The sequence below is a fragment of the Anguilla anguilla genome, chromosome 8 (assembly GCF_013347855.1).
Source record: "Anguilla anguilla isolate fAngAng1 chromosome 8, fAngAng1.pri, whole genome shotgun sequence".
Classification (NCBI taxonomy): Eukaryota; Metazoa; Chordata; class Actinopteri; order Anguilliformes; family Anguillidae; genus Anguilla; species Anguilla anguilla.
Window position 1 is genome coordinate 3,003,659 of NC_049208.1, and position 13,363 is coordinate 3,017,021.

The 13,363-nt window shown below is 47.3% G+C and overlaps 1 protein-coding gene across 8 annotated transcripts in view; it reads left to right on the forward strand.

Moving 5' to 3' along the window:
- LOC118233367 (ATP-dependent 6-phosphofructokinase, platelet type-like) overlaps positions 1-13,297 on the forward strand; it is a 31,999-nt gene extending 18,702 nt beyond the window's left edge. For 2 of the 8 annotated variants that reach the window (XM_035429018.1, XM_035429022.1), the window contains 10 exons: positions 1,056-1,126; positions 1,476-1,563; positions 4,412-4,564; positions 6,451-6,615; positions 8,346-8,407; positions 8,935-9,046; positions 9,812-9,911; positions 10,499-10,504; positions 12,166-12,271; positions 12,634-13,297. In XM_035429018.1, the coding sequence (XP_035284909.1) occupies positions 1,056-1,126; positions 1,476-1,563; positions 4,412-4,564; positions 6,451-6,615; positions 8,346-8,407; positions 8,935-9,046; positions 9,812-9,911; positions 10,499-10,504; positions 12,166-12,271; positions 12,634-12,784 (1,014 nt within the window). In that variant the 3' untranslated portion in view covers positions 12,785-13,297. Of the gene's footprint in view, positions 1-1,055; positions 1,127-1,475; positions 1,564-2,604; positions 2,758-4,411; positions 4,565-6,450; positions 6,616-8,345; positions 8,408-8,934; positions 9,047-9,811; positions 9,912-10,498; positions 10,505-12,165; positions 12,272-12,633 lie in introns of all 8 variants that reach the window. The other 6 variants (XM_035429020.1, XM_035429024.1, XM_035429017.1 and 3 more) reach the window with 5 other exon arrangements.
- Positions 13,298-13,363: the final 66 nt, after the last annotated feature.

Below are 13,363 nucleotides of genomic sequence, written 5' to 3' on the forward strand. Positions count from 1 at the left end.
ATCCAGATGTAATTTGCTGTAAAGCACATTCATGATTTTAAGGTTCTGTTACATTCCTTGAAAAAAAAGTTTTGTTTAGTTAGAACTTTTTCAGGAATGCACTTTTTGAGACAGTACCACAGTATGGTGTGTTATAGATCTGAAATGGCTGTTCTTCCTTATTTATTTTTGTTACAAGATTAGGGAGGCATTCCCCCCCCCCCCCCGCCCCCGGTCACAAATGGCCGGGGTCTGACCTGGACAGTCATGTGACCAAAACAATACTAAAGGCCAGCATGACCTAAATGTCCTCATGACTTCCTGGGCAAGAGGCATGGCTGTTGCTTAGCGACGGACAGACAATGCTGCTTCTTGCAGTTTGCTCTCCCCCATGGTAACAGAAATCTAAAAAGGTCTTGACCAGCTTCCTCTCTGGGTAAACCAGGTGAAAGGAACACGGGTAGCTAGCCTGTGAATCACAAAGGCCTCGTTTACCGTTTAGCTCTCAAAAATGCGCATTTAAGCACAGCACCTTCCCCCCCCCCCGATGATTATTATACAGCTGGTTTTGCGTAGCGTGGATGCTATATGATAGCGCTGTGCTGAGCGTGTCCGTGACTCTCCTGTAACACTCCTGTGACTCTCCTGTGACTCTCCAGTGACTCTCCAGTGACTCTCCAGTGACTCACCCGTGACTCTCCCGTGACTCTCCTGTGACTCTCCCGTGACTCTCCTGTAACTCTCCCGTGACTCTCCAGTGACCCTCCAGTGACTCTCCCGTGACTCTCCAGTGACCCTCCAGTGACTCTCCCGTGACTCTCCAGTGACTCTCCCGTGACTCTCCAGTGACTCTCCAGTGACCCTCCAGTGACTCTCCCGTGACTCTCCAGTGACCCTCCAGTGACTCACCTGTGACTCTCCCGTAACTCTCCCGTGACTCTCCCGTGACTCTCCAGTGACTCTCCCGTGACTTTCCTGTGACTCTCCTGTAACTCTCCCGTGACTCTCCTGTAACTCTCCAGTAACTCTCCCGTGACTCTCCCGTGACTCTCCTGTGACTCTCTCTCCCGTCCCAGATTAAGGAGATCAAATGGGGGGACGTGGGAGGCTGGACAGGCCAAGGCGGCTCGCTTTTGGGGACAAAACGGTGAGGCTCACATCTTTTCCAGATCACGTATGCAGCAGCGCTTCCTGCTCTCTGAACCCACTTTAATGTGTAAATGCATTGACCGTGACCTCTCTCTGCTTAACAACCTGACTTGTGATGTGTTCATATGTGGGAAATTGTTTTTTTTTTTTGTTTTTTTTAAATCATGTCAAACTAAGTGCATGCACACATAACGGCTGCCAATGTCCACAAAGGAATGACCCACTGTTATGGAAACCCTGTTTCCAGGACAGTCCTCTTCATCATAACACCATTGCTTAGATCATGCCTTATTGCTGAGAAGTGTTTAAAAAGTATTTTCCGTTCATTTTTGCTCGTCCATTTCCAGAACACTTCCTGCGAAACACATCGAAAAAATTGCCGAACAAATGCGCATCCACAACATCAACGCCCTGCTGGTGATCGGGGGATTCGAGGTACGCTGCTGCTGCTTTACTGTGTTTCTTTACGAACTGAGGGCATGACGACGCATAAATTTATCCAGTACACAAGAATGAAGTGTCTGTTTATATTAGAAAAATCTCTAGATGACTAAAAATGAATGGAAATGTTTTGGATAATGAATGATATTAACTGTGTACAGTAAAATTTTATTTTTAGCCAGAATAATAATTATAATAACGGCTGAAGGTTAAAGAAAATGTTTTGTTTAATGAATGATAATGATATTGCTAAGTTATGAACAATAATAGATTGTGTTGTAAATTTACTGTTTCTTTTGTATATTGACTGATTTACTGCAATGCTGATCCTGACCAGCCCTCTTCCGTAGCTCTCTTCCTGTGCAAACATGTTTCCTTCTTCAGTTTTTCTGATCATACATCATCTTCCTCCTCCTCATTCATTCATTCATTCATTTAATGCAGCTCCTCAGAATGGGTGACAGGCACTGTTGCCATGGGAATTTCCCACACTTTGGCAGAACGGATATTCTGACAGAGACAGTGCTCTCACTCACGTACAGCCACTCCTATAAAAAAAAAAAACCAGAAATATTGGTTCATATTTCATTTCTTATTCTTTGCATGTCACCTAATCCTCTAGAACTAACCAAGAAATATGTTAAATGAAAATTGAACCAATCGATCTATCTCACACACCCAAACATGCGCGCACGCACACACACACACTCACTCATACACACACTCACACACACTCGTCAAACACACACACACACACATACACACTCTCACACACACACACATCCATACACACCCATTCTGAAGCTGGGAAAATGCTAGCACTGTATTTTCGATGTACTGCCACTTCCTTGTCCATTCTCCACCTGCACCTCCACCTCCACCTCCACCCCCCATCTCCACCTCCATGTGTGAAAGCCCATCACCCTGTGTGGCGCCCCCTGCTGTGCGCCCGTGCTCCTGTCTGTGTGGCACCATTGGCGGTAAAAGCGCCTTGGCTCTCCCCCACTGTAATAAAGGCCCGGCTCTGACCTGCAGGCCTACCTGGGACTGATGGACCTGCTAGCGGCTCGCGGGTCACATGACCAGTTCTGTGTTCCCATGGTTATGGTTCCCGCCACGGTCTCCAACAATATTCCGGGTTCAGATCTCAGCATCGGTGCAGACACGGCCCTGAACGCGATTACCGATGTAAGTGGGAGGGGCTTTGGCGCGGCGGCGGCGGCGTACACGCTAACGCTGCCGGCCAATCAAAATTCGGCACCGCTGGTCACGGCTCGGGGGGGGGGGGGGGCTTTTCTTTTTTTTACCAGCATCACAGACTGGCCAATCAGAAAACAGCACACAGGTAACTGTGCTAATTAAGGATTAAAAATTTTAATAAATAAAAAAAACCTAGAAAATCAGACTATAGGAAAATAACTAACAGAGGCTCCAACAAAAACTTTTTAAACGATCAATTAACTGCTGAATGGCCAGAAAACAGTCAGACCCTGTTTCTCTCCAGGCCCAGGGCTGCAGATCTCTGCGCTACAGTACAGTTACTGTACATGAAACGGTACCTTACTGTAATATGAGAGAGAGCAAGCGGAGGGTTTTATTGGGTAAAGGTGTGTTTTTTTGGCGGGTGTTGCTGGTAAAAACAGGACCCCCCCCCCCCCCCCAGGGCCGGGCGCCAGGGTGCAGGTAAGTACCGCTAACGCATGCAGTGCCGTGGCATGGTGGTACGCCCTGCGACGGCGACCATGATGATGATGATGTTTAGCCTGCACCGTGCTCTGCTTGTTTTGCACACAAACGACGTGTGGTCGACGTCTGGGGCCTCAACCCAACATTTCACTCCAACTCTGCGCAGTGGAGTTCGCTCACTAACACACCAAGCGCGCACGCAAACCGGCTGTGTGCGCTAAAACAGGCTGTAGTCAGAGTCACCGCTCTGTGCGTAGATAACAGGCAGCCGTTAACACAGTTTGCAGGACATAAAAGCAGGAAAAGACATTTTCACGGTGTATATAATGATGGAGTTAACAAAGTTTTGCTACTTGCATGTTGCTGGCTTTATAGAAAACGCTTGGTTTTCTAATCTAATGCTTTATCGTTTTTTTAATACCTATAATTGCTCATTTCATTTTGGTTGATTATTGTTGTTAATTTACACGACTCTCGTTAAGCTTGGAAAGTGTTTTTGAACAATTTTATGAACAAACTGAGTGACTGAGAAGTCACAAGGGGAGATTCCACAGTGGAGAACAAAGGGTTAACCCTCCCCAAAAAAAAAACTAACAAAAAAAAAAGGCAATTCAAGCCTGCTATAATAATAATAATAATAATTATTATTATTATCAGTCTGTTATAATATTTGCATGTATGAGTGAAGATTAATGAGAATTCTTCCATTTGTATTTCTAACCCAATCAAAAACCTGCAAATCATGGATTTGTGCCGTTGAGGGCAAACAGAATGTTGGCTTGAGCCAGGCGTGACCACCGTCGTGCTTGTAGCACCGTCTCTGCGTCTGCACTTAGCTAGTCCTAACCAGTAAACCTATCCCAACAGCGCCCCCTGTCTGTAGAGCGAGCACGCACGGGGGCGGGAGGGGTCCTAGTGTGGGTGCCCTCAGCCCCACCCCTCATTTTCACTCTCGGCCAATGGGAAGCCAAAGCAGCCCCTGCTGTCACACGGAACGAGCTGCCAGGCAGGTACACGGGGGGCAGGTGCGCACACACACACACACACACACACACACACACACACACACACACACGCGGGGGCGACGGGAGCGAGGAGCGAGGCCTGTGGGCTCCCCCTGGTGGTCTAACTGCCTCTGTGCTGCCGCCTGCTCCAGGCCCTGGAGAGCCTGCTGCAGCTGCGCGAGGCTCGCGCTGCCTTCGAGGAGCTTTGCGTCCCGCTCTGTATGCTGCCCGCCACCATAAGTAACAATGTGCCCGGCACCGATTTCAGTATCGGCGTCGACACCTCCCTCAATGCCATCGTGGAGGTAAGGAAAAAGGCTCACGACAACGCATCAAAAAAAAAAAAAAAAAAAAAAAAAAAAAAATCACCGGATCGCAGATTGCAGTTCCAGAATCGTTATTTCACTCTATTGCGCTTAACTGGAAGATCTCTTTAACTGTAACCTTTGTAGAAATGGACAGAAATTCCAATATATTGTTCATTTGTGGACTTTTTTTGAGGATATGTATATTTTTTAAAGCAAAATATACATTTTTAAAGTATATATCTCAGTATCTCGGGGCAACAGTACTTTGTATATTTGCCAGTATGTTCCTTAGTGCTGCAATATATTTTCTGGACTTGAAATATTTCATGCTGATACGCTGGCCGCACAGTGCATTTTCATAGTGGTAAGGCAGCCAGTTACTTTATCATAATGAGTACTAAAGGAGATTGTTTGCTTCCTGGAGTTTATTTATGTTATTGCAGTTTATGTGTTTGTTTCCCATTGGCCCAGACAGTTTTTTAGTTGTTGCGTAGCTTAGGATATTTTACATATTTATGTTGGGTTCTCGCATTAGTCTGCCGTCTGCATTACAGTAACAGATATACGGCATTTCGGGATTTTGTTCCAACCTAAAATAATACTAAACATTATTTTCTGTGTAATAATAGAGTAATATGCATACACACAACCACTGGGGGGCAAAACATCAGTGCACAAGTGGCTAAGGAGATACTTAAAGTGTTTTTAGTTTAGACCACAAACCTAATGTCCTATACTTACCACTGTATAGCTGACAGGTCATCAGAAACGTATGTAAACAGATAAAATATCCTGTGTCGCACACAAGAAAATATCTGGGCCAATTTGGAAAAAAAACACAGTAAAACGGAAATACATCAGAAACAAACAAGGGGAATAAGTTCATTTAAAAATGAGAGTAGTTTAGGGTGTCACTGCAGCTGATTTAAAGCATCCCTGCTGACAGAAGAGGGTTACTTTGGGTAAAGTGTGTTCCTGAACAGATGTGAGACCCTTTCGGGGAGATTCTCAACGCTCGGTGGAAAATCGGAAACCACAAGGGAACGTAAAACATCAGGAGCTACTGAACTTTCCCACGAAAAGTTTTTAAGTCTTAACAATGCACAGCATGCACACTGAAAATTAAATTCCCGCAGGGTAAACTAAATCAGGAGCACAGAACCTAAAGCCGTATTTGATTAAATAACTACCCTGAGGCTAACAATGTAGGACTTACAGGTTTGGCTGTTAGGTAGCCTGCTTTGAGCTACGTAATATTAAAGTTTGACAATGCGTGTGCATTCTTTTGTCAGGCTACAGGCTAAATATAAAGCTTATCAACAGACACCTGCGGAAGGCTTGACATGCGTAGGCTACAGTATGTGGATCGGCAGGTTTGAACGGTTGATGTCATGCGTGTTCGGCTTTGGCAGTGCGCTGTTCTATGTTACGGCCTACCTGTTTGCTAGAGCTGTTGTTGCTGTTGTTTTCGTGGCCGGAAAGACCAGCGGATGAAAAAGAGTTCCGTGGGATTTTCCGTGTTTCACAGTTCATTGAAGATTATCGATAAGTGACTGCTCACGATAAAGGAAAAAAAAAAACGTGTTGACGTTGTTGACAAGCATTGTAGCCAGTAAGTTATTTATTGTTCAATTAGCAGGTGTGCACTGTCACGTTTAAACCCCTCTAACTTAAAATTTTAACGTTTAACTTAAAAAGTGATACATTGATAAACAGGAAAACACTGGAATCCACGGAACTCTTTCACTGCTGGGCTATTCCGGAGAAGTTGTGCACTGAGTAATCTGTGCACGCGCAGTGGCTGTTTTTGGCGGTTGTCTGGTAATGCGGTTTAATGGCGGCGTTTCGGTTTGCGACTGACCCCTCTGAGTGTGCCCTGTCAGACGTGCGACCGCATCAAGCAGTCGGCGAGCGGGACCAAGCGCCGCGTCTTCATCATCGAGACCATGGGAGGCTACTGCGGGTACCTGGCCAGCGTCGGCGGGCTGGCGGCTGGAGCCGACGCCGCCTACATTTACGAGGAGCCCTTCGACATCCGGGACCTTCAGGTGCAGCCGACAGCTTCACCGCTATTTCTTTCAGCGTGATACGGTTCCCGCAATTTAAACCTGCGTGTAACAACAACAGCAATAACAACAACAACAACCAACAGCAACAACAAAAACAATAATAATAATAATGTTATAACAATGTTTTGGTTTTATATAGTGCCTTTCAGAATGTAAATGTGCTGGAACGGCACTCAACCACTAGCTACCCAACTAGATGATAGCCTATATGGCAGGCAGTTAGCACCCATGAAACACCGTAACACCCATCAGGCACCAACTGAGGTGCAGAGAGCTGCACTTCAGACCCTCCCGATACTGACTCATTTTGAGATAAGTAACTGCAGCTAATTGTGGGCAGCAGTCAAAGCGTTTCTCCCTTAATGAAATGCCTGGGCGGTCAAACCGTTCTCTCACTCAGGCGATGGGTGAGAGGGTGTCCTGTCTGTCCGTCCTCCCGGTCAGTAATCAGACTGTGGGGTGTGGGGGTGTTATTTCTGTCCTGTCTGTCTGTCCTCCCGGTCAGCAATCAGACTGTGAGGTGTGGGGGTGTCCTGTCTGTCTGTCCTCCCGGTCAGCAATCAGACTGTGAGGTGTGGGGGTGTCCTGTCTGTCCGTCCTCCCGGTCAGCAATCAGACTGTGAGGTGTGGGGGTGTCCTATCTGTCCGTCCTCCCGGTCAGTAATCAGACGGACAGCTTGTGCTCGGAGGGGAATGTGTTCTCAGAAGCAGTGGCTGACTGAGGTTATTAATAGCCAGGGAACGGGTTATTGTTTGAGTGTTAATCTGTGGTCAGTGTGTGACGCCAGGTTTTGATTGAAGCTGTCAGTGAGGAGTTACTGTGGCTGATGTACTGCTGCTGTAAATATGCACCATGCCCAGGGGTATAACGTGGCATTAGTGGCTGTGAGCTGGTCAGGAAATTCGGCTCATAGCTAAGAGGTTGCGGGTTTGATTCCCTGGTGAGGCACTGCTGCTGTAAATATGTACCACGCACAGGGGCATAGCGTGGCAATAGCACCAGTGGGGTGGGTGGGAAATTTGGCTCATAGCTAAGAGGTTGCAGGTTTGATTCCCTGGTGGGGCATAGCGTGGCAGTAGTGCATGTGAGGGGGAGGGGTTAAGGAAATTGAGCTTGCGGGTTTGACTCCTGGGTGGGGCACTGCTGTTGTAAACCACAGTAAGGTACTTTTCCTGAAAAACTGCTTCAGCAAATATTCTTCAGCTGTATACATGGATTGTTGTATAAGGTGTGTTAACTACCTTTAATTTTCCAAAAGCACAACTGTGATACGTGCAGTGGGTGCCCTTTAAATGCCAGAAATTATGAAAAATAAGTATTCGGACAGTGACACAGTGACACAATAAATACTGTTTCTGTTAAATTTAAGGATCCCTGTACCATAGAGTGAGTGAGCATTTTTGGGAAAAGGATATCCAGACACAGGAACCCCCCACCAACACTGACCAACCCCTGTGACTGCACTGCTCCAGCATTACTTCCCTTTCACAGAGGAGTGGTGTTCCTCAACCCGCATTACGAATTTCAGATGAGTGAGGCAAACACTGCACTGAGTTTCACGTGCCAATAAAAGAGCCAATCGGCTTGCAGGAATAAAGTCGTGTGCGGTAAACAGTAAACGCGGTTCGTCTATCCATGTGAGCGTCACAGGAACATTAGCCGCGGTGTGTAATCTGTGCTGACGACCGTGGGCTCGTTCTTACTGCAGGCCAACGTGGAGCACCTGACGGAGAAGATGAAGACCAGCATTCAGAGGGGACTAGTACTGAGGTAGAGTACCTGTGTGTGTGTGTGTGTGTGTGTGTGTGTGTGTGTGGGGGGGGGGGGGGGGGGGGGGGGGGGGGGGAGGGGGGGGAGAGGGGGGCAGAGAGTGGGGGGAGAGGGAGACGGGGAGAGAGATGGAGAGAGGGCAAGAGAGAGAGGGGGGAGGAGAGAGAGAGAAAGAGAGGGGAGAGAAAGAGGGAGGGAGAGAAAGAGAGGGAGGGAGGGAGAGAGTTTCTTAACTAAAGTTGGTTTTGAAACCCAAATGATAAAAATTCACACTGGTAAGTGGCAAATAGAAGCAGTTTTTTGGTGTTCCTGAGAATTACAACCTTACAAGGTTTTTGCCCGACACCAAATGTGTACTTGTCTGGTTCCTCAGCTAAAACTGCACATCACAGTGTGATGAATATTTTATGATAATGTGGATATTTTTTTCACTGCAAACTCTTAATGAAATCAGTAATGAGTTAGAAAAAAGGTCTGTCTTTCATAATTCAGTTTTACGTCCGTCCCATTGTGCTGTGTTGCCATAGAAATGAGAACAGCAGTCAAAACTACACCACGGATTTCATCTACCAGCTGTACACCGAGGAAGGCAGGGGCGTGTTCGACTGCAGGAAGAACGTGCTGGGCCACATGCAACAGGTGTGACACTGCGAGCGCAGCCGCGACACGCAAGCAGCAACACGTCCTGCATGCGCAGCCGTAACACAAATACAATACTGCATGCGCAGCTGCAACACAATATTGCAAGCGCAGCTGCAACACGATACCACATGCGCAGCTGCAACACGATACTGCATGCACAGCTGCAACACGATACTGCATGCGCAGCTGCAACACGCAGCCGCAACACGTCCTGCATGCACAGCTGAAACATGCTGCAAGCGCAGCCGCAACATGATACGGCAAGCGGAGCTACAACACGATACTGCATGCACAGCTGCAACACGCACCCGAAACACGCCCTGCATGCGCAGCTGCAGCACGATACTGCAAGTGCAGCCGCAACAAGTTCTGCATGCGCAGCTGCAACACGATACTGCAAGTGCAGCTGCAACACATCCTCCAGCACAGCCACAACATGATACTGCATTACAGGCATTGAGCAGACGCTCTTAACCAGAGCGACTTACACAACTTTATAAATAGCATTTACTTTTCATTTATACAGCTTGCTACACCTTGCTAAAGGGCACAACGGCAGTGTCCTACCTGGGAATCGAACCTGTGACCCTTAGGTTACAAGACCTTCCTTAACCATTATACTACACTGCCGCCCACTGCAGAACAGTCTCTTCTATCTTCATATTAATCTTTAATTCAAATTTTGGGTTCACCAGCCAGGTCCAGTATTCAGTTCAGTAAAAAAAAGAATGTTCTAAATGCACGATTTTTCTGTTCTTAAAGGGAGGTGCTCCGTCACCTTTCGATAGAAACTTTGGAACGAAGATCTCAGCCAAGGCCATGCTGTGGATCTCCAAGAAACTGCAGGAGTCGTACAGACAAGGTAGTCACAACAAACAGCAGCGTCTACACGCTCTCCTCTAGCTTTCTCCTTTATTTAATCATAAAGCAATCCGCTGCTTCGTTGGGATGCATCAAGGCCAATTGACTCCAGTGTTTTGCAAATCGGCACTAAACGTAGATAGTTTTAATTCGATTCCAGAGCTCCAATACAATTCCCTCGTTGATTTTTACATTACATTACAGGCATTTAGCAGACGCTCTTATCCAGAGCGACTTACACAGGATTTTTAACATAGGATTTAACATTTATACAGCTGGATATATACTGAAGCAATGCAGGTTAAGTACCTTGCTCAAGGGTACAATGGCAGTTCCTACCCAGGAATCAAACCTATGACCTTTCGGTTACAAGCCCAGTTCCTTACCCACTACGCCTATTTATATCTGTACATCTCCGCTGCTGTCCAGGCCCGTCTCTGGAGTGCTGTCTGTCTGTGATTGGATGATGTCTGTTAATGTTCCAGTCTGTCCCATTACTCCCTGCTGAAATCATAACAGTCCCGCCCCTCAAGTAATCTCATTTCCTGTTGTTCCTTTACATTTTTCTGTCTGTGCGGATGACGTTAGATGAAGGTAAATTGTTTTCACAAAATTATTATTGGCTTTGTAGCATTAGTTTGTGTCCCACATGTTGGTTTGTGTCCCCTTCAGTAGCACTAGTTCCATTTCACTTATAAAGCATTTCTATCTAAGAAATTAACATTAACATTAACACTTTTAAAAATTTGAATTGAAATTATGCTTCAAAATAAAATAAAACATCCTTGCACATACTGTACGTAGAGGTAGAACCGTAGAAATGTAGAACTTTGTGCTTGTCTAATATTTACATTCCACTCCTCCCTGACATAAACTCACCAGGGCACTGAGGTTAACCCTCTTTAAATGAAACAGTGTTAAGTGACTGGCGGAATGTGTGTAGATGTGACTGGGGTGCGTGTGTGTTAGTCTTCAGGTGCATATGGTCTGTGTGTGTGTGTGCATGTAAGGACAGTGTTGGTGTTGTGGTTGTGCTGGGAAGATGTGTGAGTGTATGCGCATGTGTGTAATGACGGTGTTAGTATTGTTGCACAGGGAAAGTGTTTGTGTGTGTAATAACAGTGTTGTTGTCGTGGTTACGCAGGGAAGGTGTTTGTGTGTGTGTTTGTGTGTAATGACGGAGTTGTTGTCGTGGTTACACAGGGAAGGTGTTTGTGTGTAATGACGGAGTTGTTGTCGTGGTTACGCAGGGAAGGTGTTTGTGTGTAATGACGGAGTTGTTGTCGTGGTTACGCAGGGAAGGTGTTTGTGTGTGTGCATGTGTGTAATGACGGTGTTGTTCTCGTGGTTATGCAGGGAAGGTGTTTGTGTGTTAGTGTGTGTTTGTGTGTAATGACGGAGTTGTTGTCGTGGTTATGCAGGGAAGGTGTTTGTGTGTGTGTGTGTGTGTGTGTAATGACGGTGTTGTTGTCGTGGTTACGCAGGGAAGGTGTTTATGTGTACTGACGGAGTTGTTGTCGTGGTTACGCAGGGAAGGTGTTTGTGTGTGTGTGTGTATGTATGTGTGTAATGACGGAGTTGTTGTCGTGGTTATGCAGGGAAGGTGTTTGTGTGTGTGTGTGTGTGTGTGTGTGTGTATGTATGTGTGTAATGACGGTGTTGTCGTCGTGGTTATGCAGAGAAGGTGTTTGTGTGTTAGTGTGTGTGTATGTGTGTAATGACGGTGTTGTTGTCGTGGTTACACAGAGAAGGTGTTTGTGTGTTTGTGTGTGTGTATGTGTGTAATGACGGTGTTGTTGTCGTGGTTACACAGAGAAGGTGTTTGTGTGTGTGTATGTGTGTAATGACGGTGTTGTCGTCGTGGTTACGCAGGGAAGGTGTTTGTGTGTGTGTGTGTGTGTGTGTGTGTGTGTGCGTGTGTATGTGTGTAATGACGGTGTTGTTGTCGTGGTTACGCAGGGAAGGTGTTTGTGTGTTAGTGTGTGTGTATGTGTGTAATGACGGTGTTGTTGTCGTGGTTACGCAGGGAAGGTGTTTGTGTGTTAGTGTGTGTGTGTGTGTGTGTGTAATGACGGTGTTGTTGTCGTGGTTACGCAGGGAAGGTGTTTGTGTGTTAGTGTGTGTGTTAGTGTGTGTGTTTGTGTGTAATGGCGGTGTTGTTGTCGTGGTTACGCAGGGAAGGTGTTTGTGTGTTAGTGTGTGTGTTAGTGTGTGTGTTTGTGTGTAATGACGGTGTTGTCGTCGTGGTTACGCAGGGAAGGTGTTTGCTAACTCGGAGGACTCGGCCTGCCTGCTGGGGATGCGCCGGAGGGCGCTGGTCTTCCAGCCCGTCAGCCAGCTGAAGGACGAGACCGACTTCATGTACGACACCCCCGCCGTTCCCCAGACCGCCTGCGCCCTCAGTGTGTTATTTACACTCAGAACCCAAAAGCATACCTGTGTGCTTTACATCTGTCACACAGGCTGCTTAGTAAGGTTAAAAAGGGCTTCTACATTACACTGAAAATGTGTGTATATGCTAAGCCTCATACTGTATTAGCTGCAATCTGTGACGCGGCCCCTGCAGTACGCTCTGTAACCGTGGTAACTATATTTGTAACAACACAACCAGCATCTGAACGTCTTAGAAGTATTTCCAGTATGGATTCAGCCAGGCCTGAAGGTACACTGCCCCCCCCGTGGTACGTTCTGTTACCGTGGTGACGCGTCCCCTCTCCCTCCAGTCACAGGATCCCGAAGGAGCAGTGGTGGCTGAAGCTCCGCCCCCTGATGAAGATCCTGGCCAAGTACAAGACCAGCTTTGACGTGTCCGACTCGGGCCAGCTGGAGCACCTGGTGCGCAACAGGCCCAAGGAGTCCGACCCCGCCATCTGAAGCCCCGCCCCCACGAAGCCCCGCCTCCTGAAGCCCCGCCCCCCACTATACCATAGACGGAATGTCTGTGTGCGAGGGCACTGATAGCCCGCTTTGGGTGCTTTTAATATGAAGTTACCTTCACACCTGCACTGCCCCAGTCCCCCCCCCCTTCCCCTGCCTCCCCTCACTCCTAATGTTATTCACCCCCCCCCACCCACAGGGTACCCCGGTAGTGGAAGTGATAGCACGAGCGCTTTTTTCTCGGGGGGGGTTCGCTCCGGCACGGTCCCGGGGGCGAACCGAACCTAGTCAGCTGCCGTCCCGTCTGTCGTGTTTGTCTCCGTGGTAACGGCACTTTGTACCCCAAGCAGACTGTGAGCGCGCGCGTGTGCACGTGTGTACGTGTGTGTGTGTGCGTGTGTGTGCGTAGCTCCGCTTGTGTCAAGCTGCAGACTGTATTTGTGTGTGTAGTGCAATGCAAACAAAACTGTAGTGTTGTTGAGTGTCACAATAAAGAAGAAAGTGTATGCATTTGGCATGATGACCTCACTGCAAACCCACTCACCCAACAGAAGAGGGTCCATCTACATAAAATCA